The sequence below is a fragment of the Physeter macrocephalus genome, chromosome 9 (genome assembly GCF_002837175.3).
Source record: "Physeter macrocephalus isolate SW-GA chromosome 9, ASM283717v5, whole genome shotgun sequence".
NCBI lineage: Eukaryota > Metazoa > Chordata > Mammalia > Artiodactyla > Physeteridae > Physeter > Physeter macrocephalus.
The window spans coordinates 99,632,708-99,658,478 of record NC_041222.1 but is presented as its reverse complement, the minus strand read 5'-3'; the positions used below and the strand labels follow the sequence as shown (position 1 = coordinate 99,658,478).

General features: G+C 39.6%; 1 protein-coding gene across 5 annotated transcripts in view; it reads right to left on the bottom strand.

Annotated features, from left to right (window-relative positions):
- Nucleotides 1-25,771, bottom strand: part of MSRA (methionine sulfoxide reductase A) — a 388,589-nt gene that overhangs the window by 109,887 nt on the left and 252,931 nt on the right. For all 5 annotated transcript variants that reach the window (XR_008618287.1, XR_008618289.1, XR_008618288.1 and 2 more), the window contains one exon: nt 21,936-22,040. Coding sequence is in view for 2 of the 5 variants with exons in the window: in XM_055087349.1 (XP_054943324.1) it covers nt 21,936-22,040 (105 nt within the window). In the remaining 3 variants the exon portion in view is untranslated. The remainder of the gene's footprint in view (nt 1-21,935; nt 22,041-25,771) is intronic.

The following is a 25,771-nucleotide window of genomic DNA, read 5'->3' as shown; positions in this document are numbered from 1 at the left end:
ATTTAGGTCTTCTGCCCATTTTTGGATTGGGTTGTTTGTTTTTTTTATATTGAGCTGCATGAGTTGTTTGTATATTTTGGAGATTAATCCTTTGTCAGTTGCTTTATTTGCAAATATTTTCTCCCACTCTGAGGGTCATCTTTTCGTCTTGTTTATGGTTTCCTTTGCTGTGCAAAAGCTTTTAAGTTTAATTAGGTCCCATATGTTTACTTTTGTTTTTATTCTCATTACTCTAGGAGGTGGGTCAAAAAAAGATCTTGCTGCGATTTATGTCAATGAGTGTTCTGCCTATGTTTTTCTCTAAGAGTTTTATACTGTCTCACCTTACATTTAGGTCTTTAATCCATTTTGAGTTTATGTTTGTATATGGTGTTAGGGAGTGTTCTAATTTCCTTCTTTTACATGTAGCTGTCCAGTTTTCCCAGCACCATTTATTGAAGAGGCTGTCTTTGCTCCATTCTGGCCAGGTATATTCTGGCCTCCTTTGTCATAGATTAGGTGACCATAGCTGCATGGATTTATCTCTGGGCTTTCTATCCTGTTCCATTGATGTATATTTTGACTTTGTGCTATTTTTGCCAAACATTTTACTTCTACATATCTTATAACCCTCAAAATACACTTATTATTTTTGCTTTAAGCAGTGGTTTATCTTTTAAAGATATTTAAATCTTTAAAAATCTTTATATTTAGTTAACATGTAGTTAACATTTCTAGTACTCTTTATTCCTTGTGGAGATCCAGATTTCCTGATGGCATCATTTTCTTTCTTTCTGTTTGAAGAACTTCCTTTAACATTTCCTTCTAGCTTGGGTCTGCTGGTGATGAATTCATCCAGCTTTTGTACATCTGAAAAAATATTTTTGCTTTGTTTTTGAAAGATGTATTCACCAGGCAAAGAATTCTAGTATGACAATTCTTTTTCTTTCAGTACTTAAAGATATTGCTCCACTGTCTCCTACCTGGCACTGCTGCTGATGAGAAATCTGCCATCTTCGTTATCTTTGTTCTTCTGTATGAAATTATCTTTTTTCTCCTGTGGCTGCTTTTAAAATTTTCTGTTTATCACTTATCTCACTGATTTGATTATGATGTGTTGTGATGTTTTTCTTCATGTTTCTTGTGTTTGGTGTTCATTTAGCTTCGTGGATCAGTGGTTTTATAGTCTTTATCAAATTTGGATTATTTTCTGACATTATTCAATTTTTCTTTTTTTTTTTTTTATGTAGTACGTGGGCCTCTCACTGTTGTGGCCTCTCCCGTTTCGGAGCACAGGCTCCGGACACACAGGCTCAGCGGCCAAGGCTCACGGGCCTAGGCGCTCTGCGGCATGTGGGATCTTCCCGGACCGGGGCACGAACCCGCGTCGTCCCCTGCATTGGCAGGTGGACTCTCAACCACTGCGCCACCAGGGAAGCCCTGACATTATTCAATTTTTTAATCTAAAGCATTGTAGTATTCATCTCTTGAAGATGGATTGTTTTTTTTTTTATATTTTTCGTCTTTCTACTTCACATGTTCAACCTTCCCTCTAGCTTCTTAAACATACTGAATACAGTTTTAATGGCTTTAAAACCTGTACTAGTGTCATTATCTGCATCAAGTTTATATCATTTTCAATTAATTGATTTTTCTCATGAAAGATAGCATTTTCTTGCTTATTTGCATGCTTGTTGGATGCCAGCAATTGTGAATTTTATCTTATTGGGTGCTGGATATTTTGTTATTCCTACATATGTATTCATATACTTTGTTCTGAGAGATTAAGTTACTTTGCAAAAAATAACATACCCTTTTGATTCTTGCTTTCAAGCATTGTTACTTTGGACCAGAAAAACTTTTAATCTACATTGATTGCCCCACTAATGAGGTAAAGCCTTCAGAAGTACTCTACCTGATGTTCAATGAGTTTTTACATTTTCCATTCTAGGTAATGAGAATGGGCAGTATTCCCAACCCTGTGTGAGCTCTGGGAATTGTTCCCTCTAATTCTTCAAGGTGATTCTTTTTCTGGCCTCAGGTTGTTTAATCACACATATGCTGGTCAGTACTCAGACAATTACTTAAGAGAACCCTTTGCAGATCCCCGGAGATTCCACTCTCTGAGTGTTTCTCTCCTCCCTTCTTCTGTTCTGTGAATCCCACCTTCCTCAGCATCCCTGGACTCCCAGTGCCATCTCCTGAACCCATGGAGACTGTGAGACTTGGCCTGGGTTCCTCCTCCTTGCTTTGCAGCCTAGAAACTTTCTCCAGGAAATAAGGTAGGGCATTTGTAGGACTTGTTTATTTGTTTTTCTTATGTCTAATGTGTGAGAACCACTGTTTCATTGTTTTGTCTGATTGTTTTAGTTATTTCAAGTGGAAGAGTAAATCCAGTCCCTATTACTCCTTCTTGATCATAAACAGAAGTCTTTGAGCTAAATATTTTCCAAATATCTTCTCACCCTAATTTAAAAAAACCATTTATAGTAAAATAATGGGTATGAGGACACAGACAGACAGACTGAAAAAATTCCCTTAAGGTTTTTGTGGAGGTTTTGGGTGTATTTTTTGTTTTGTTCTATTCTGTTAACAAATGGACTCTGTAAATTTATTTCAGTAAAATAATTCAGATTAAAAATTTATATGAACAGCATCTGGATGGTGACAAAAATTTTTAAATCGCTGTGATTAATCAAAAAAATAATTTTATCTGTTTTTTTACCCTTTTATCTCCATTCTTCTCGATCATTCTGATCCAATAGTGTTCACAGAGCCTTCCTTCCTTAAATGCTTTTCCCCTTGGCCTTGTAACACTGTACTCACCTCAGAATTTCACTACTTCTTGACCACTTTATGTCTATTTGCTTTTCCATTTCCCCCCCACCATCCTCCTTACTACAGATGTTCCTGGGCTCGGTCTTTGTCCATCACCCTCCCTTCCATGTGTCCTCCAATGGAAACTTCCTTTTCTATGCTGTGAACTTACAAGTCTGAATTTGTGATTCAGGTTCTCTTCCAGACATCAGCCATGTAGAGCCACATTCCCGTTAGACGTTTACATATCTAGGCTCCATCGTCCCTGGATTCTCAACTTGACCTCATTATCTTTCATTGTCCCCCACCATTCTCATCTCTATCCATTGACTGGACCATTCTTCTAGCAACCCAAGCTTTCAATTTTGTAGTAATCCATGTTTCATTTGAGTCTCCTTTATGCCTTAAGCCAGGCAGTCACCTAGCTTTACCTTTGTTTTCTGTAAAATCCTTCAGTAACGTTTTTCTTTCCCTTTCCACAGCCTCCTCCCTGATCTAGAGTCGATACTTCATGGTGTGTGATGATAAAGCTAGTATGAACACCTGGAGCTTCTGCAGAGCCCTAACTCAGGGCTGTTTAACAAATGTTTCCTGGCTGTCTCTGGTTGTGTAGGTTGAATAAATGAACTGGTAGTTCCTTGCAATAGTGGGTCACTTCACTACATAATCCTATCATTGTTCTCAGTACTGCAAGCCTAATATTTCACCCTTCCTCCCGTGAACAAAGCCTAAGGGCATCATTTTTCAGATTTTCCATTCTCAGAGCAGAGTGAACACCGCGCAGAAAGGTGAGATAATGCTGCAACTCCCTGCTATGAAACATACTCATTTTCATATTTTTCACACTAGACTTAGAGTTTCGACTTGTTTATTATTCCTTTAAATGTTATAAAAGCCAGTACATTAATCAGTTATTCTGCATATTAATATTCATTAAAGTAGGATGCCTTTGAAAAGTAAAGTGAAGGCAAGTAAAGTAAAATTTCCTTCAAAGTATCCATTGGATTTAGAATAAAAATATGTTCGATTCCTGATTTTTTAATCTAGGCACCCCAGGAAGAGGATGGACACAAGATGGTGGAGTAGAAGGACATGAGCTCCAGCACCCCAGGAAATTACATTGAAATTTGGGCTTCCGTGTGATTTTGGTTAAGCGTAAACCTCAGTCACTCTTTGGCATACCAAGAGATGATAAAGCATCAACAAGGGAAAGTGTTAACTAGGTCATTTGAGGGAGGCAAGACTACTTGGGCTATTTTAAAGGGGGAAGAAAAAGCTAAGAAATTAATTAATATACTAGAAATGAAATTTAAGTGATTTTAAAGACATCGTTGGGCATCTGAACTGTTAAAATAAAAGGATGACTACCAAGGATTCCCTATCAGGGTTTCTTAACTTTGGTACTATTGACATCTTGGCCTGGGTAATTCTTTGTTGTGAGGGGCATTGTTGGATGTGTAGCAGTATCCCTTGATTTTATCCACTGATGCCAGCAGAGTCCACCCTGTTGTGACAACCAAAAATATCTCCATACACTGCCAAATGTCCCCGAGGGGGCAAAATTGAGACCCACTGCTATATATTAATGAACTACATCTTTTGATATCATTGCTTATAAAAGCCTACATATTCAAAGCAGCTAAATGAAGCAACATGTGAAAAGTGAAAGCTCTAGGATATGTGGAAACCAACAGTTATAAAAGAATATCAGAGGCCTTTGGTATTCATATTTTCATTTGCATCTGCTTATTTCAGTGGTTACCAGTTTGGTTTCACTTTTTACTCCCAAATTTAAGAGATTTGCATTAGAGAACACAATACTTTTTTTTCCTTTTTTGGTAAAATAGCATTTTAAACTACACACTGCAAGTCCACAAAGAAGAGAAGAACATAAGCACAAATTAAAATCAACATGCATATAGTTTGAAAGAGAGAAAGTTCTCAATTTTATGGAGAAGGCAAAAAAAGCACATTTTTTTCCTTCTTATTTAATAGCTTGGGCAGGAAAAAAGAAGCATTAAAGTTGTTATCACAACATGTTTCCTGGTGACTAGAATATCTTACCATATCTCTCAGAAAGTCTCATATCTCTCAAAAATTGGTACAGCCCCATCTCACCACACCACTTAGGCACTGCAATCAGTTTAACAGAGAACAAAGGTAACAGTGGCTTAAACAAGACAGAATTATATTTCTTTTTCACTTTAAGTGAAAGGTACTGAGTTAGGTGATCTAGTGGTGGTCGGGTGGCACATGGTCACCAGGGACTCAGATTTCTTCTGTCTACGCAACTATCCTTAGCAGATGGCTCTCATTCTCAAGGACATAAGATGCCTTCTGGTGCTACAACTGTCACATCCAAGTTGTAGATTAGAAAAAGGAAAAATAGAAGGACACTTCTTCCCACTTCTTCTATCTTTAAAGAGACTTCCCAGAAGTTCCAAGCCATACTTTCATCATATCTCATTGAGTGAAACAAGTCATATGACCACACCTCCATAACTCCCCTCTCCCGGCTCCGCTGTGGAGCAGGCCAAGGTCAGGCTACGTGAGGCCACATCCTTGCTCAGCTTCTTCCCCTTCCCTACCCTACTTTCCTCACTCCCTTACAGGTTCTTTTCTTTTTCCTCAATAAATCACATGTACTAAATCCCTGTCTCAGGCTCTGCATCTAGGGAAACTAACCTAAGACTTCAAGCTATTCATCTAGTTTTGCTCTCATTCAAGCCACCTTACTGCCCACCTCCAGGGCTATGTTGTTTCTTACATTCCATCACTTTAGTTGTTTAGGTTCCTAGATGAACTCTTATTAGATATGCTTATTAAAGTATTATTAGATGAATTTATTAAATTGCTATAATGATCTCTTAATGAGATCAAAGTTCTTGTGGTCAGCATCTGGCTTACACATGCTCAAGGGCCACCATTCTCAGAGAAAGACCACTGGCCTACATGCTGAAATGTCACACTCAGGATGGTATGTCTCCACTGTATTTAATTCACTTTGTGAGATTAGCATAAGCAGAGGCTTAGCTGCTATTACTCTGTTTACTAGATTTTGAACACTCCTAATTGCTTCTTCAAAATTTCTCTCAGTGAATAATGAGACAACCAATGAATGACTCAGAACTTCAAACACTCCATGGATAAAGAAGATGCAGTACATATGTACAACAGAATACTACTCAGCCATAGAAAAAGGATGAAATAATGCCATTTGCAGCAACATGGATGCACCTAGAGATTATCATACTATGTGAAGTAAGTCAGAAAGAGAAAGACAAATACGGTATGATATCACTTATATGTGGAATCTAAAATATGACACAAGTGAACTTATTTATGAAACAGAAACAGACTCACAGACATAGAGAACAGACTGGTGGTTGCCAAGGGGGAGTGGGGGAGGGATGGATTGGGAGTTTGGGATTAGCAGATGCAAACTATTATATATATGTAGAACAATCACTTTGCTGTACACCAGGAACTAACACAGCATTGTAAATCAACTATACATCAATAAAATAAAATTTTTTTAAAAGCAAGAGAAAAAAGAACTTCAAACATTCCAAATACAGGAACAGAGTCAGCACCTCTACTTCTTGCTTCTTAAACTGACCCCACCTCCCCAGAGATGGCACAGGAAGACCACCACAGATGAGTGACACTGGTGGAGTGTTGCTTCAAGGATGACCTCCTGCCTCCTGCTGGAGAACAGGGCCTCCATGGGGGCAAAACATCACAGGGCTCTGAAGTCCTCCAACAGGTGGATGAACCTGCATCCCTCACAGCAACAGCTGGCACCTCTTATTATCACCCATGTGACCCTTCCTCCCGGCACACCAGGACTTTAGCTCAGGTGTTTGAGACAAGTCTTATTAATATGGAATAATCTCACATTACCTGACTGAAAATTAATTCTGTCCATTTTAAATGACATCTCATTTTAAAGTTAAAACACTGAATAACACTCAGAAGAAGGTTGAGCACCTGCCCAGGGCCAGTGCTGGATCTGCAAAGTGCTAACTGCAGTGCTAACTGCAAAGCCGTGCTCTTATCCACTACCATCTCAATTTGTAAATTATATATCACTTAGGCAATAAATCTGAAGTAGAAAATAGTGAACTATGAAAGATATTACATGGCTCTCTTCTGAAAGAAAGTATCCTGTGTTCCCTACCATTTCCACAATATTGTTTCTATTTTTTAATGCAATGCATCTCAAAAGAGATAAAAGAAAATTGCTATATAACAGAGGTGTCAAATATTCACACTGTACCTAAAAGGAAGGGTTTGAGTTTCAGTAATGAAAAAACATTACTTCTATAATCATAGATAAATTATTTTGAAAAGATGTGGTGATGTCTTCCTAAAAGGCAAAAAAAAATTATCTTAGTATAGTTTTTGCTTTTATGAAAGAGAAATTATATTTCTGGCCAGCCAAAGGAAATATTTTAAATTATTATATCTTTCTTAGAATGTCTGGGACTCCATATCCACTTATGCTACAAACTCCCAAGTTTGACCAAATAATGGGTCTTGAAATGTTCAAATTATCATCAAAATGTATGAAAACTTTCAAAATATTAAAATTTCTATGTCACTATTTCCTATCCAAATCTCAAAGTTTTGTAGCAATGAGTCAGCCAAAGTACTCCCCTACAGAACATTAGGCATGTAAATGAGATCTATAAGATGTTTACATTTGAATCAGTACCAAGCACACAAACGCACACACATTCACAAAGTTATTCTTTCATCATGGGCATTGTTCATATTATTAACAGGAACAGCAATCAATATATTAACCTCTGTAATTTCTAGATCTGATTACAGAAAGATACATAAATGTACAAAAGTTCATAAAACATAAATGCAGTTTACTAAAGTGTTTACATTAATGCTATCATACGATATATAATATGTTGCAATATGTAATATTATTATACTTATTATAAAGTGAATGCTCATATAACCACCACTCATGTCAAGAAACAGAGAATTGTCAGCACCCTTGGAGGCCCTCCATGTGTCCCTGCTGATGACAATACCTTCCCTCGCTCCAGTAGTACCCACACCTGATTTTTGTAACAGTAATCACCTATTTTTGAAATTTACATCAATGAAGTTATTCTGTGGGGGTTTTTTTTGTTTGTTTTGTTTTTTGTATTCTGTGGTTTTAATCTTTCACTTACTGTTATGTTCATGAGATTCTTCTATTTTCTTCATTTTCATTGCTTTGTAATATCCCTTCGTATGAATAGATCATAACTGATTTATCCATTCTACTGCTGATGAACATTACCAGCTTGGGGCTGCTAAGTACACTCTTGACCTGCATTCTGTTATATATGTATACATTTCTCTTGAGTACATACCTAGAAATAAAATTGGTGGCTTGTTGGCTTTGCATGTCCTCAACTTAACTAGATGTTGAACCATTTCCCAGAGTAGGTGTATTAATTTACAAACCCATATCAATTCATGAGAGTTGTCAGAGCTCTAAATGTTTGCCAATTCATTAAAGTCTGTTAATGTCAGACTTTTCACTTTTTGTCGGTATGCTTGGTGTGTAATGAAATCTCACTTGATCTTAATTTGCATTTCCTTGATTAATAATGGCATAGATTATCATTTCATGTTTCCTCACCATTATAAGTCCTTTGTCCACTTTTCTATTCAGTGGTCTGCATTTTTAAAAATCTACTGGAGATAATTTTAAAATCTACTTTTTATATTTCTTGGATATTAATACTTCGGCAAATATAATCTCCCTATCCTTACATTTTCTTTATGATTTTTTTGATGAACCAAAGTTATGATTTTAATATAGTTAAATTTATCAAATAGTTTCCCTTATGGTTAGTGCTTTATGTATCTTGTTTGAGAAATGCTTCTCAAACCCAAGATCATAATGATATTATCTACTTGAAGTTTTGTAGTTTTGTTTTCACATTTAGGTCTGTAATCTACTTGGAATTTACTTTTTTTTTTTTTCACTCTTTTTACAATATTTTAGATTTTCTTTTTAAACTTATTTTTATTGAATAATAGTTGATTTATAATATTCTATTAATTTCAGGTGTACAGCACAGTGATTCAATATTTTTTATAGACTATACTTCATTTAAACTACTATAAAGAAAATATATAACTAATAAGGACCTACTGTATAGCTCAGGGAACTCTACTTAATTCTCTGCAGTGATCTAAAGGGCAAAGAATCTTAAAAAGAGTGGATATATGTATATGTATAAGTGAATCACTTTGCTGTACACCTGAAACTAACACAACTTTGTAAATCAACTATAGTTTAATAAAAAAATTTTAAAAATGAAATATCAACTTTCCAAAGTTAAAAAAAATAAAATTACAAAATAATTACTATATTGCCCTGTGCTGTGCAATATATCCTTGTTGCTTATTTATTTTATACATAATAGTTTATACTCTCAATCCCATACCCCTATCTTGCCCCCTTCCTCCCCTCTCCCCACTGGTAAGCACTCGTTTGTTCTCTATATCTGTGAGTCTGTTTTTGTTTTGTTATATACATTTGTTTGTGTTATTTTTTAGATTCCACACATAGGTGAAAACATGGAGTATTTGTCTTTCTCTGTCTGACTTATTTCACTAAGCATAAAATACCCTCTAGGTCCATCCATATGTTGCAAATGGAAGAATATCATTTTTATGGCTGAGTAATATTCCATTGTGTATATATATATATATATATATATATATATACATATATATGTATATATATACATATATATATATATACCACAACTTCTCTATCCATTCATCTGTTGATGGACACTTGGGTTGCTTCTGTATCTTAGCTATTGTAAATAACACTGCTATGAACACTAGGGTGCATGTATCTTTTTGAGTTAGTGTTTTCTTTCTTGTCAGATATACATACAAGAGTGGAATTGCTGGATTTACATTCCCACCAACAGTGTACAAGGGTTCCCTTTTCTCCATATCCTAGCCAACATTTATGTGTAGACTTTTTATGTTAGTCATTCTGACAGGTTTGAGGTGGCACCTCACTGCAGTTTTGATTTGCATTTCTCTAACAGTTAGCAATGTTGTGTATCTTTCATGTGCCTGTTAGCTACCTGTATACCTTTTTTGGAAAAATGTCTATTCAGGTCTTCTGCTTATTTTTTAATTGGATTGTTTGTTTATCAATATTGAGTTGTATGAGCTGTTTATATATTTTAGATATTAACCCCTTATCAGTCACATAATTTGCAAATATTTTCTCCCATTCAGTAGGTTGTCTTTTCATTCTGTCAATGGTTTCCTCTACTGTGTAAAAGCTTTTAAGTTTAATTAGGTTCCATTTATTTTTGCTTTTATATCTTTTGTCTTAGGAGACAGATCAAAAAAAATTGCTACAATTTATGTCAAAGAGTGTTCTGCCTAGGCTCTCTTCTAGGAGTTATATGGTTTCAGGTCTTACATTTAGGTCTTTAATCCATTTTGAGTTTATTTTTGTATGTGGTGTTAGGGAGTGTTCTAATCTCATTGTTCTACATGTAGCTGTCCAGTGTGCCCAGCACCACTTACTGAAGACTGTCTTCTCCATTCTACATTCTTGCCTCCTTTGTCACAGCCTAATTGACCATAGGTGCGTGGGTTTATTCTGGGCTCTCTAGCCTGTTCCATTTATCCATGTGTCTGTTTTTGTGCCAGCACCATGCTGCTTTGGTTCCTGTAGTTTTGTGTTATAGTCTGAAGTCAGGGACCACGATACCTCCAGGTTTGTTCTTTTTTCTCCAGATTGCTTGCTCTGGCAATTTGGGGTCTTTTGTGCTTCCATATAAATTTTAAGATTATTCTAGATCTGTGAAAAACATCATAGGTATTTTGATAGGGATTGCATTTAATCTGTAGATTGCTTTGGGTAGTATGTGCTTTATAATAAATCTTGATATCTGGAAGAACAAATCCTCCCATCCTCTTGTTCTTATGCAAGAGTGTCTCTGCTTTTCTTAAACTTTTGCCTTTCCAAATAAACATGAGAATCAGCTTTAAAGATCCACAAAAATAACACAACAAAAAAACTGCAGCTGAGTTATTTTTATGAGAAGCTTTTAAAATACTGATTCAACTTCTTAATGATTATAGGTCTATTCAATTTTGTTTCGTTTTGTTTTGTTTTGTTTTTGGCCATGCCACACAGCTTGCAGGATCTTAGTCCCCAACCGGAATTGAACACAGGCCACGGCAGTGAAAGCACCGAGTCCTACCCACTGGACTGCCAGGGAATTCCCAGTTTCGTTATATTTTTAAGGACTCTGTCTTATCTAATTATCTAACTTTTCAAATGTATTGACGTAAAGTTGCCTATCTGCAGTGATATCCCATTTTTTCTTCCCAATAATGGGTATTTGTGACCTCATTTTTTCCTTGATCAACTAACCAATGTTTTATCAATTTTATTAGCCATTTTGAAATATCAATTTCTGGCTTCCTTAATCCTCTCTACTACTTTTTAATTTCCTATTCCATTTACTTCTGTTCTTCATTCTTTCTTTCTTCTTCTTCATTGTTTGGTTTATGTTGTTGTTGACTTTCTAAGTTCTTGAGATGGATGCTGAGCTCTGTCTTTCACCACCTCTAATGTAAGAATTTAAGGCTCTGTATTTCCTTCTAAGAACGGCTTTAGCCATGCCCTATAAGTTTTGAAGTGTAGTATTTTAATTACCAGTCAGTTCAAAATATTTTCTGATTTCCATTATGGCTTATCTTTGATCCATAAGATAATTAGAAAATTTCTTCTATTCTAACATAAAAGGATTTTCTACGTATCTTATTGCTATTGATTTCCAGCATAATCACATTATGATAAGAGAAACATAATCTCTATGATTTTAGTCCCTCTACAACATATTGAGACTCTGGCTTAGTACATTTCCATGTGTGATTAAGAAGCTGTAGGGTACAGTGTTTTATATATGTCCATTAGATCGAGGGCTTTAATTGCATTGGTCACAGTCTCTATATCCTTAATAAGGTCCTTAAGACTCAACTCTTCTGGAATTGGCAAATTCCCTAGAGCAAAGGTGTTTTAGTCCCCTGCTTACCAGTCTGGATTCCTGTGTTCCCTTCAATTTTATGTGGTAATTCCTAATCATTTTGTAGGCATTTTGATGTGATGCTTTTAATATGTTTTTATATCTTATCCAACATTTTGAGTTGCTTTTGATGAGAAGTTGATCTGAATAGCCTAGCCTGCCATTTAAGAACCTGGAAATTCTAGTTCCTGCCAATGTTATCAGCTCTGATTTTTTTCTTTTATCTAATTTAATACTCTTTTATGTGAAGTAATGTAATTCTTCTGACTTCATTTCTTCTTATTGATTTTATATTATTTCAGGAATTGATCAGCAAAGTTTAAATGACCTAAACTCTCCTATCTCAAATATGTGGAATTCTTCCTGGCTGAAAGTTTTCAAAAGCCTGTTTGAACTTACTGATGCTAATCACATCTTTCAAAAGAAATTCTTGGATACCTGCCCTTGGTATAGGCTGCCAAAAGATATTAGCATTCCTAACCTCTGCTACCACACCATCCATTACAAATAAATTTTGATTTATAGCCTACAAAAAGCCTATTTGAACTTAATCTTGAAAATCCTTAACAGGTTATAAAATTGTAATATGTATTACAAGGAGCTCGTTAGGACAGATACTCTTCATTGGATAATGTGCTGCTGTTTCCAGTTACGGTGTGGTTGTGTTTTCTGTTGGCTGATAGAATCTTGTAACAATGTAGGACCACGTACCATACAATGGAAATAACACAAGGTTTGAAATTGACCTCTTAGGTCCAAATCCCAGCTCTGACAATAAAGTACTAACTGGCTCATGGAAAATCACCTCACCTCTCTGGGCCTGTCTGTTCATCTATAAAATGGGTTTAAGACCACCTACTCACGGGTTAGTTTAAGGATCAAATGGGATCACATGCACATAAGAACCTAGCATCATGCCCAGCCCAGAGTAAATACCCAGTAGGAGTCTGTCATTGAGTCTGGAGGCACCAAACCCTTAAAGCACTAGAAAGGCAGAGGAAAAATGTTAAATATAAGCTCTATAGTATTATATGAGAGAGGGATTTGAAAGTGCAAATAGCACATTTGCAAATAGCAAAGATACTGTGTACATATATGATAGATAATGTTATGCAAGGAAAAGTACGACTGAAAGAACAATTAATAAAGAAAAATATCAGTTAAATTCTTTGTTTCTTTTTTTCCTGTTTCTGAAATTCTTAAAAGAATGAAATCTCTTTCAGAATTCATAATGCTGGGTTTGGGTCTTTTTTGCATTTTGTATGTGTGCAGCTGTTCCTCCACTATAAGTATGCACATCTGCTCATCAGCAATACAATATAATTCCCACTGTCTAATTATTTGCAGATGATAGATTCCTTGTACGTGGGCTAAAAAAAGGATAGTCCTTCAAAACTGGTGACTTATTTTAAAAGACCCACTTAAAAGGGTCAGCACAACGAAGTTCAGACATTAATTTGGCAGTTCAAATATATGAACACCGGCACTTAATTGCCAACTTGATGAGAAACAGAAGGAATAGAGGATTCTTCTCTCTCCAGTTAATATTCCCAGATAGACAGCACCAGGCACTGGCTTCTCTACGGTGCACCTGGAAAGAGGCTGTGAAGCAAACCTGCTAAAGCTGGAGCGGACCAGCCCCACCGCCGGTTCTCTGGGAACCGTGCACCTCGAGTGGTGCTGCACAGTGAGGGTGGGGCTGTGCTGGGAGGGGGATGTGTGGTCCACAGACACTGAATGGAGAAGGGTCCTTGGGGTCTCTAGTCTCAACCACGGGCTGAGGCACCACATTAATCCCCTACTCTTGGCTCTGAGGGTGAGGCAGCAAGCCAGGGTGTGTGGTCCTAGGGCTCCATGAAACCAACACCAGAGACAGTGTGGCCCACGGGGACAGCCAGATGAAGCTTCTGAGGACAACTGGGAGCTCCCTGTGGGAGGGTGGAGGGTGGAGGGTGGATGTGGGAGGGAAAGGGATGCTGAGCAGTTGATTGAGGATAAAGGGTATGAACCAAGCATAGGAAATGACCAAGCGTATTCAAAACATAAGATGGGTAAAATGAGAGGGAAAAAATGGAGAAATACTGGGGCTCAAGAGAGAGCAAGGCCAACAAATGGGAGCTGATGAAATGGCTCTTACACGGGCAGGATGAGGATGGTGGCTATTATAGATGACACGCTTATTCTGTGCCCGGCACTGGGCTCTGCACAACAGACTACATTCCTTCATACATCTTGACGGACACTGATGGGAGAGGAACCGTTTCACAGATGGGAAAACGGAGGTTCGTTCATTCATTTGTTCAATGAAAAAATATTTCATATGAAGCTTACTTTCTAGAAGAGGAGACAGTTGACAAACAATAAACAGACAAATCAGTCCACCCTGTGATAAGTGTTAGGAAGAAAAGAGACAGCAGTGATGGCAAAAGGCAGGAGGAGGGCTGGAGAGCCTCCTTTAGTCAGGGCGGGTCAGCGAAGACTTCTCTGAGGACGTGACTCTTTAAGCTGAAGGAAAGGAAGGAGCCAATCACACCAACAGCTGTAGGCAGACGGACCGGTAGGTATGGGCCCAGCAAGGGAGTGCTTGTGTCTTCCAGGAATGGGGTGAATGAAGGCCACGGTGCAGACATGCAGTGGGGGAGGGCGTGGTGGGGAGAAGAGGCAGGACCTGAGGCTGGAGCAGGAGGTGCCAGTCAGCTGATCCCAGGCCAGGCTGCCATGGTACCGCTGAGTGCCTATCAGCCCAAAGGAAAGGCAGGAGAGGGACATACTTTGGTTTCATGTTTTTGACGGATCATTATGGGTACTGGATTGGGAAAGGGGCAAGGGCAGTTAGGAGGCGACTGTGGCAGCCAGATGAGAGTAATGAGAGCCACGACCCAGTGGTCAGGCAGAGACAGAGAGAAAGGAGGCGGTGAGTGACGTAACCTCCCCAGGCCACATGGCTAGTACGTACGTGGCAGGCCTGGTTAAAGCCATATCCTCTAACCCCAGAGTCCATACTCTTAACAGGTTTGATTAAAGCTGTTTTAATTAAGGAAGCATTTTAATTAAGATCTTCAGAGGAGTGACTGGGAGTTCATCACCAGCTTACAGTTGAATGCAATTTTAGTAAGGATTAGTTCAGCTGTTGTAAGAAAAAAAAAAAAAAGAAAAAGAAGAAGGCCTAAGATGAACCAAAATAACAATAGCTTAAAGAAGTTCTTGCATAAAGAGTCCAGCCTGGGATACTGACTCTGGAGCCTTCGATCTTGTAGCTCCTCAGTTACAAGGGTGAGGCCTCCACCCCCGTGGTCTAAGACGGTTCATCACTGCATCCACAAGTAACTTGCGGGAAGGAAGAAAGAAGAGGAGGATGGCCTTTCCTCTAAGTGTACCGAACCCAGAATCTGACACCATCGCTGGTACTCATGCTCTGGTAGTCAGAATTCAGACATGTGGCTATACTTAGTCATAAGGAGTCTGGGAAATTGAGTCTTTATTGGTGGTTGCACATCCAGCTAAAATGCCAATCCTTCAGAAGTAGGGAAACTGATATTGGGGTCAGCTCGCAGTCTCAGCCAGAAGGCCTCTGCAGAAAGGCCACCACTAACCAGAGCAGTTCCCCACCTGCGGCCCCAGCCCCTGGGAAGGCCGGGAGCTACTACTAGAGGTCCACAAATCCAGCTGTGCAGCAGGGATGGCCTAGAGGCTGTGGAATGCATTATGCATGTAGGCATTTCCATTTTCCAGAGGTACGTGACATTGTGCTAGTTAATAAAACAGGCATTCAGTTTAAAGTGATTAAATTTGCAGTAGCATTTTCATATATTTGCTTTAAAAAGGTTACTAAGGGCACAACTATATCACATGGGGGATCCTGAAAAATGTTTATCTTTAGAAGAGGTCCTCCTAGTCAAGAAGCATGGACCCCTCTGGTGTAGCGGAAAGAAAACAGATTTGGGCTTTAGTCAGAGCTGTGTCCAAATATTGCCAACAACATCGAGCCAGACTGTCAGGCTTCCGGAACCTCATTTCCTCCCTTCTGTTAAGCGAAGACAGTGAACCCCAATTCATAAGATTATGGTACGGGTTAAATGAAATGATAGGTATAAAGCATCTACCACTGAGACTGGCCCGTAAAGGGTGCTTCATAAATGGTGCCGTCCTTTCCCCAGGATCGAGGAGAGTGAAACAGGTTGGAATCGAGAAGTCGGGTTTATGGGATCGAGTCAGGCAAAGCTGAGTCTCCACGTTGTGCGCTTGTGGCTGTGGCTCAAGGTACAGGGTCTGGGCCCTGCCTCCTCGGCAGGAACAGGAGGACCGAAACGATGGAATCCACGCACAGAGCGTGCTAGGTACAGGGCTACAGAGCAAGCATGAGCGGCTGGGATCTTATCTGCTTCTTCTGAGCACTGTGTCAGCAGCAAACGCAAGGAGGTTTCTGCCTACCAACCTCATCACCGTCACCGCCAGCAGCTTCATCATAGAACGAGAACACAAACAATGTTGAAATCTTTCCAACTAGCAGGAAGTACAAAAGAACCTTTGTGGGTAGAAAACCCACCCTTTAGTAAGCAGAGGGTAAATATTTTCCCACAGAAATCAAGGATATAAAAATAACGAAATAAAACTGGTGAAGTTGTATTGTTGTGTTGAGAAGAATACAGCTACAAAGCGGCCACCTGCATGGTTCTTGACATTTTCAAGGGATTTTCACATAATTTCATTTCATTCTTATGACAACCCAAGAAGTACGCAGGATAGATATTACTATCCCTTTGTTGTAGATGAGAAAACAGAGTTTCAGACTGAGTTAAGTATCTTGGTCAAGGTCGTGAGGTTGGGAAGAGGTCCATCTGGTGCCAGAACCCAAATCTAAACGTCGGGCTCTGCCATGTTGTCTGCAGACCGGGGGAGTTTGGGGACCACACGGCCAGGAAGGAGCACACTATTCCTTAGGAGCCTGGAGGAACTGTATTTGTCCCATGAGTAAGACAAAGCCAGAACAGGACGTATCAGCTTAAACAGTGGTACCTGAATGCTTCGGCAAAAGCAGAGGTTTCGTGGTAAATTCAGAGGAAAGACTATTCCATTTACTGGCCAGTCATCTGTAAACTTCACCTGAAGCTAATCCACTGAGCAGCACTCTCTCAGGACTCACTGCCTGTTGGCTGTGCAATAGCGGCTCTTGGGCCCCCTATATCTTTATTTATTTTTTTAACATCTTTATTGGAGTATAACTGCTTTACAATGGTGTGTTAGTTTCTGCTTTACAACAAAGTGAATCAGTTACACATATACATATGTCCCCATATCTCTTCCCTCCTGCGTCTCCCTCCCTCCCACCCTCCCTATCCCACCCCACTAGGCGGTCACAAAGCACCGAGTTGATCTCCCTGTGCTATGCGGCTGCCCCCTATATCTGTAAAAGCCCACACTTTCTGATAGCTCTTACCAGCTCTGCCCCCTTCAAACTGGTGGGCCATGGGGATTTCCTCCTTTCCACTGGGACAGATACTGTGAGAGCTGCTTTAGTACCTAGAGCAGGGAAGAATGTGCAGGATTTTCTGTCTGGTCTATACCGTGAAGATCTGATTTAATTGAAAGGGTACTTAAGCTTAAATTCTTGCTGTTTCTACTATAGTAGACCCTTGTCATTAGCAAGAACCCCACATTTGCTAATACCACTCAAGGATATTGCTTCTCCCACAAAATGAAGTAAATTATAACTAAAGATTTTTAGTGGCCCCTGCAAATCCTTCATAACTTTATAAACAAGGCAGTAAAGCCTTTCAACATGCTAATTAAAATACATTTCTCTTGAGGCCTATTGCTGTTGAGAATCGTGTGTGTCTGGGGCGGGCCTGTCATCACATCAAAGATCAGTGTCATCTCAACTTGTACTTAAGTTTTGTCTTTTTGTTGATAAGTAATTCTGGTACAGGTAAGAGCATTCTTCAAGCAGGTGGAGGAATCACTTACTCTTGTTTCTGAAAAGAGCCTACAATGGACTATTGCTTCACAGACCAGAGTCTCCACCAAAGCCAACATGCTTCTGTCCTTACAAACGTCCATTTTCTGAGTAAGGGGAATCAGTCTTACACGCCTCTACTTCCCCCACCTGCCCTACTGGGTGCTTTTCTTTTCTGGGCCACTTTTCACTGTGAAATGTGATAAGAGTCACCATGTAACTTCAGGTAGAGAATTAAGAAGTTGTGTTCAGATGGCCAAGTTCACCTGCAGCTCGGCTATCTCCTGCTGCATGCCCATCCTTTAGCAAGTGGACTTCAAATTCTTACCTCAGAAAAATTACATGATTACACGTTTTAGACCTTCAGAGTTCCCTGGAAATATTAAATCCATTGATACCAGACTTCTTATGAACTTATATTTTTGCTTTTAATCTCCCAGGGTTTAACCAATACTTGTTTTAATTATTTCAGGTTAACATTTTGGTCTGTGACCTTATACACCTTTATGTGAATGCTCATTTGATCTCAGTTTATTGGGATTTAACTATTTTCTTCCTATAGAAATGTATCTTCCCTGTGTGTTAACCAAAATGTTGGATACTGCTGCTTATTCCAGACCACTTAGTGAACTAGCACCACTTAGCAGAACACCTGGCAAAAAGAGCAGGCAGAAGATAAATGTCATTAATGAATGCTTGTCTTTCACAATACTTCAGAAATATTGAAAAGGCATCTGATATGTTCTCAGGCCATATGTCCCAAATCCTAAATCCTAATTCTGAATTACCAAGGAACCTCCAATCAAACCACCAACAGGTCTTGAAGAAACAATTTCTAGTGTCCGCCCCTCAGTGTCTGAGTCAATGATAAAACCATTCAAATGGCTTTAGACCTCCGATTTATGGAGCCAGATGCACACGGTTAACTAAGAGTTACTGAATATAATGATCGAGCATAAAGCTCATTGTTTAAATTGAGTAAGTGGATTAGTTAGGGTTTTTGTTGTTGTTGGAAGTAACAGAAAGCCAACAAACTAGCTCAAGTTAAAAAAAGGAAGGGAATACCTAGTACCTCTCCTAGCTTGAAGAGCTCACAGGAGAGCTCTCAGAATTGAAGGAAGAGCTGCAGGAATGAGGGGTCTCAGGGCCTCAGAGCCTCCTGAGGGTTTTCTCCTCCCATCTCTCATCTCTCAGCGTCTCTGCTCATCTTCCTCCCTCGCTTCTCTGGTGGGCACGTCATTCCCCATACAGGGCACCCACCCCGGCAGGTGCAACAAATTGAGAACATATGACAGTCCCAGGGAAGGACTCTAGCTGGTTTTGTTTGGGTCACATGCCTGTTCTTTGGATCAAACATTGTTGACAATAGGAAAAGATACTGATTGATCAGGAGTGGATCATATGATCACTCCACTGGCCCTATTTCCAGAAGGGTCCTAGGAAACCCTACAAGGCAGAAAAAGATTGTTACCATGGCCCATTACACTGAACAATCTAAAAAAGTAATTCTAATAATAATGCGGGAAGATCAGATATCTTGTGATTTAATATGTGTGACTGTATATATTACATGAAGCACTACTCGAAGCAGAAACAAATATACACAAGGGTAGAAAAACTCTCCTCCTACATGTATAATTTGTCCAAAATATCAGTGTAAAAAACAGGTCACTTGACATTCCAGTCCCATTGTCTGTGACCCTATCATTCCATCATTAGCAACTTCATCTTCTGATTCATAGAATTGAAGCTGGAGTTGAACCAGACGACCTCTAAAGTCTCTTCCAGTCTATGAGCCTATGAACACCTTGTTAGGAAAAAAAAAATACCTCTGGAAGAACAGCACATCAACCGGTTACATTATTGGACAGTGTTATGGGCTAAAGTGTGTCCCACCTCTCCCCACACTTCACATGTTTAAGCCCTAACCTCCAATACTTCAGAGTGTAACTTCATTTGGAGATAGAGACTTTAAACATTAAGATTAAATGAAGTAATCTGGGTGGGCCCTAATCCAATTCGACTGGTGTTCTTATACAAAGAGGAGATCAGGACACAGACACACACAGAGGGAAGACTGTATGAGGAAAAGACAGCCATCGACAAGCCAAGATGAAACCAACCCTGCCAATGCCTTCAACTCAGACTCCCAGCCTCCAGGGCTGTGAGAAAATTAATTTCTGTTGTTTAAGCCACCCAGTCTGTGATACTTTATGATGGCAGCCTTAGTAAATTAATACAGATAGTAAACCAAGAATTTCAAAGAGGACTGAGGCAAAGTTGAGACAAATCTGATCCATGGGATGGGGAGAACAAGAGGTTCTCCTAAAGTTCTTTTGAAGGTGGAATTCCTCTGAGATTCAGGGGTCAGAACTAGTGACCTAATAACTGAGGTGTGCTAGTAAAGATGTGATAAAATGGGTAAGACAATAAGAGAAGTAAGGAGAGAGAAGTGGATGACAGACTTCACCCTCTTTGAAATTTTGCGGGGGCCAAGCATAAGGTGGTTGTATCGGGACATGGCATTACGGGTGGCCAGGCCAAGGCCACGTAGCCAGCCTTGTGGGCCTGCGGGGAGCCTGTCTCCTCCATGACTTCAGGCTTGCCTGGGCTCCTGATAGGTGTCTCCACTTAGAACTTTGGAGCCCTCAGCATCCTGCCTGACCCTCGGCTTTGAGAGCCAAGAGGCTGAATGGCTGCTCCATCTGGACCAAAGGCTTCCCAGCATGAGTTCCTGGCCGTCATTACCCTTATTTATGATGCTCACCAGTCAGTTGCCCTTTGAGCCATGCGTGTCTAAGCCACTAGGCTTGCCGTTCTCATATGATGTGACAGTCCAGTAGTCCAAACAGGGGTGGCATCAGAACCTTCCGACGATAGTACTCCTGCCCTACCAGTCCTGTACCTCCCCTGCCCCATACCTCACTGCTCTCCCACCAGGGACTCATCCCCCCATGTCAACCAGACTTCACTGTCATGGAGAGCCTGCTCCTGGCCTCCTTCCCGGCCTTTACCCACCCTGCTGGATGTACCTGGATCCTGGACCTGCCTGACCCTGGCTCGTTGATCATTTTGCCGTTCTTGCCTTAGCTCTGACCTTTGCCCTCTGGCAAACCACCCTGGCATTAAGTGGAACCAGAACTCAGGACTCACCAACCTATGCTGCTGGGGTCTTGGTAAGGTCCCACCCCAAAGCACAATGCACATTTGGAAAAACACATCCATTCATCAGGAAATAGCCAACATGGCGTACCCACTCCCCCAGAATCTGACACCAAAGGGAAAATATTTCCGTTAAATAGACCGATTGCTAAATGAAAATCACATCGGATATACAGGACTTTTCAGTTCATAAGCCTTATAATATCAGATCATCACACTGGCAAAGCAGTGCTTGTAAGGCTGTTAAGATGAAATCTGGAAATTACTCCATTATTGACTATAACAATGATATTTGCCAACATGAGATTTTTGCTTGTGTGTGCATTCAAATAAAATTCCTGACCACCATTGTTTACAGCCCAAATATATTAATATCTCCATATAATAAATTCCAAAGACGACAAGACAAATGAAATATTTAAATAACCCAAGCATTGTAGAACTACTGAATACTGCATTTTACCTTTATGTTCTTTTTCTTTTAAATCACCCACAGACATTTGAAAGAAAAAAAAAAGGGTGATAATGTCAAAAGATGAGAAAGGCTAAATAAATTCAGGGAAATAAAGGAACCATAAATCAGGAAAACTTTGGAGCTGCTAGAAAGACACTTTAATTTTGTAGACAAAAGACTGCATTAAGGAGGAATAATGCAATAATCAAAGGTGAACGAATCTCTATTGTCTGGTGTCTTTCTCTGTGGGAATTTTCCCACCCCTGACAGCTGTAAAGGGGGGAGGGGCGCAGACGGTGGCTGTGCCTTTATTCTCTCGCCCTCTTTCTCCCCAGCCCCTCCCCTTCTCCGTCAATAAATGTCTGCAATCATATTCTTGAGCTCCTGTGTGATTTCAAGGTTCATCTCTTCCATGCAGTTCAAACACTAATTATCCCAGCTGTAATTAGTAAGATAATTAAATACTGGCTCACTCATCTACCTTGGGTCGGGTCATGATTCTCCCAGAAGACCTTGAGCAGCTCCTCAAAGCTGATGCGTTCTGGCTGGTATACCACTCGGACTACTTCTGCGTGGCCAGTTCTTCCTTGAAAGAAACAGAACGTACAACCCAAATTTACTGACAACATCAATTTATGACAAGTTATTTGTTTCCAAAAAACCACTAGACAAAGGCTGAAATTCTTCCCTCTGAAGGCAGGGTGCGAGCACAATTGTATTTTAATGCTTTCATCCTAAGTCTCTGCCGCTGGCTCTTTTTCCATAAAAGCACACGGTTGTCCTCGAGCAAGTTTCCTGAGGATGATGATTTCTCTTCATTGTGTTCTAATTTTGTTTTAATTCTATGAGAAAATAAACTCGGGTTTTCATTTTTCTAATCTCACTCTTATGAAACCTTATGGATCCAACCTGACATGGTGCTAGAGATTTGAAACTCTGCACGGGGAATGAGCCAATTTATTTTTATCATTTCCCCCCCCCCTTCTCTGTACATAGTAAGCTCAGCTGCACTACAGAGGGAGATGGTGCCAGACAGAGAAACCCAAGAAAAAAACAGGCTTATAACTCGTTCACATTAGATAAATTCGTTAGCAGAGAGACATATTTGCTGTGCTGCTAACACTGAGGCGAGGGTCAGGTTCATATACCCAGCGGGACGGTAAGTGTTTTCTCATTCTAATTCGTCTCTGTGGTAAACAGCTACTGCAGCAAAAGCCCCTCTGCAGCCCCTTCAAAGGTGGTCCCCAAGGTTCTAAGGATCAGGGAAGCGGGTACTTGCAGTACCACTTGTACCTGCGGAATTCATGCCCTCTTTTATTTTACAGTGTTACACATGGTAAATAATAGACCCCTCCATACTAACATCATCTCTATGTTTAAATTTGTTTTCCATCTCTTTCGGTCACCTTGTGTGTAGTAAAGAATTTAGCCTTGCCCAAACAGGTAGCTGGCCTCTGCCTTGGCTCTGGTAGGTAATCTAGGTCATACCTGCTAGGAGTGTCCTAATTTAGAGAGGCCACACCTATACTCTTAGGGTGGGGCTAGCCACACTGAATCTCAGGGTAGGGCCGCCAACAGTCCTAGGGTAGAGGCTGCCATGTCGGAAAGACCAACCAACCATGTGACTGAGGGTGGTGGCTTTGGGTAACACAGTAGCGGTTGACCGAGAGCCTGAGTTCAACCATGTGGCAATCAATCAATCATACCGATGTAATGAAGCCCCAATTAAACATTCTGGACACCAAAGCTTGGGAGAGCTTCCTGGTTGGCAATACTCTGCATATTGTCACACATGGAGGCCAGGAGGGTAACATATCCTGACCACATGGGAGATGACACAGAGGCTTTGCACTGGAACCCTTCCAGACTCCGCCTATGTGACTCTTCCTTTAGCTGATTTTGATCTGTATCCTTTTCCTGTAATCAGCTATAACTGTGAGGATAACAGCTCTCGACTTGCGTGAGTCCTTCTAACAAATTATCAGACCTCCCAGTGGTTTGGGGGATCCTTTGAACTTGCATCTTAGTTTGCAGAAGTGTTTTCCCCTATGTTGGTAATCTCACCTTAATTCTTACAACCCTCCAATTGTACACGCAGGGAAGATAGAAATCCCCATTTTACAAACTGGCAAACAGGTACATATGAGTTAGATTTTCCCAAGGTCATATAGCTAGCAAATTTCTGGACCATAACCTGAAAAAACACCTTCTGACTTCTTGTCCAGGGTTCTGTCCAATATACCAAAGCAAAGAGAGCAAAGGGAACATGAATCCAGAAAAGGAGAGAGATCTACTTATTATCTTTAGTCTTCCTCAGCAGTTAAAATTTCTGATTGTAGGAACGATGCTTTGCAAACAGTATGAAGCTTTAAAAATGTGCAGAGGGCTTCCCTGGTGGCACAGTGGTTGCGCGTCCGCCTGCCGATGCAGGGGAACCGGGTTCGCGCCCCGGTCTGGGAGGATCCCACGTGCCGCAGAGCGGCTGGGCCCGTGAGCCATGGCCGCTGAGCCTGCGCGTCCGGAGCCTGTGCTCCGCAACGGGAGAGGCCACAACAGAGGGAGGCCCGCATACCACACACACACAAAAAAAATGTGCAGAAATATAGAAAAGAAAATAAAAATCACCCATAGTCTTACCACATAAGTACTATCAATACTCTTTACGCACTTCTTTCTAGATATGTACGAGATACATACACACACAAAACACACACAAACTCGCACCGTGACATACAATTTGTTTTATTGTAATCACTGCATCATGCTTGCTCCACTTCCCAGCATATTGTGAGTGTTTTCCCATATCACTGAAATTTTTAGGAAATACCATTTATAATGACTATATAACACTCCAAAGATGGCCGTACTATTACTTATTCAATCATTCCCTGTCATTGGTCATTTGTATTGAATCCTATTTTTAATCTATGAATGTAAATATTTTTTCTACATTTTTGAGGCTGCCTCTAGCCTTAGTTACGTAAGGGAATTTTCTAAATCAATGTTTATGAACATTTTAAAGATCCTTGATACCTTGTGCTAAACTGCTATTCATTAAAGTTGACCCAATTTTCTCTCCCCATTGGCAGCATATCTGAGGGTCAGCCTCAGTCACCATCACAATGTTGTTAATCTCTACCAAATTTATAGATGGAAGACAGTATCCTATCATTTTATTTTTAATGAATTTAATTATTAGTGAGGTAAAAAATGTCATGCTTATTAATAATTTTAATTTTTTATTTTCTCTAATTTTTGTTATGTCTTCTTTATATTGGGTTATTAATATTTTATTCTTAATGGGTCAGCCTACATAATTTTAGTTCAAATACTATAGTCATGTAAGTTAACATCTAAACAGATTTTATGATAATAGGTGTGAAAAGAATGATAAGGGAATTATGGGAAGAAGATTCATTAAGTATAATAACCATGTTATTGCAAAACCATTTTTGATCTACTTTAAAATCTTATAATTTTGTGTTTTGAAATGTTTAAATGAATGATTTAACTACATACCTAGTAAGACGGTCTGAATATTTAAAATGGCAACAATGTGTTACAAACATGACAAAAAAACATTTGATAAGAAAGCATTGAAACCACACTAGAAATTAGGCAAAAGATGTAAACAGGCAATACACGTTGGAAAAAATAAACGTAGATCCAGGCATGAAACGTTCTCAACATTTTCAGTGATCAAATAAAAGCAAACAAATATATATTAAACATTAAAACACCATCTCTTACTCATTTCATTTTGTAAAACTGCTTAAAATTGTGCCTAGTGCTGATGAGGACACTGTGAGGCTGGCGCCCTTACTTGGGTGGTGACACTGAAAATGACAGCACCCTTCTGAAACCCCATGGGCATAAGAAGCAAGAGCTCCAAAGACGAAGATTAATTTACCTTGATTAAGTGACCCAGGAAATCAACCTCAAAGATATAAACCCCAAATAATAGAAAAGACATAAACAAATATGAAAATTCATTCCATCATTGCTAAAAGGTGGAGTACTATAAGAAATCCAAAAGTCAAACGAAAAAGAAACAAATTATGGTACAGCCACATGATGAGATATCACACAACCATTAATTATAATCCCAAACCCTAGTAAAAGCTGCTACTAGTTACTGAACACTGATAATATGGCAGGCACTTTACCTACTGGGTGTTCTTCAATGCTCATAATTTTTTTTTCCAATTTTTCTCTACTGAGGTAAAATACACACAACATAAAACTTACCAGCTTAACTTTTTTTTTTTTTTTTTTTTTGCGGTACGCGGGCCTCTCACTGTTGTGGCCTCTCCCTTT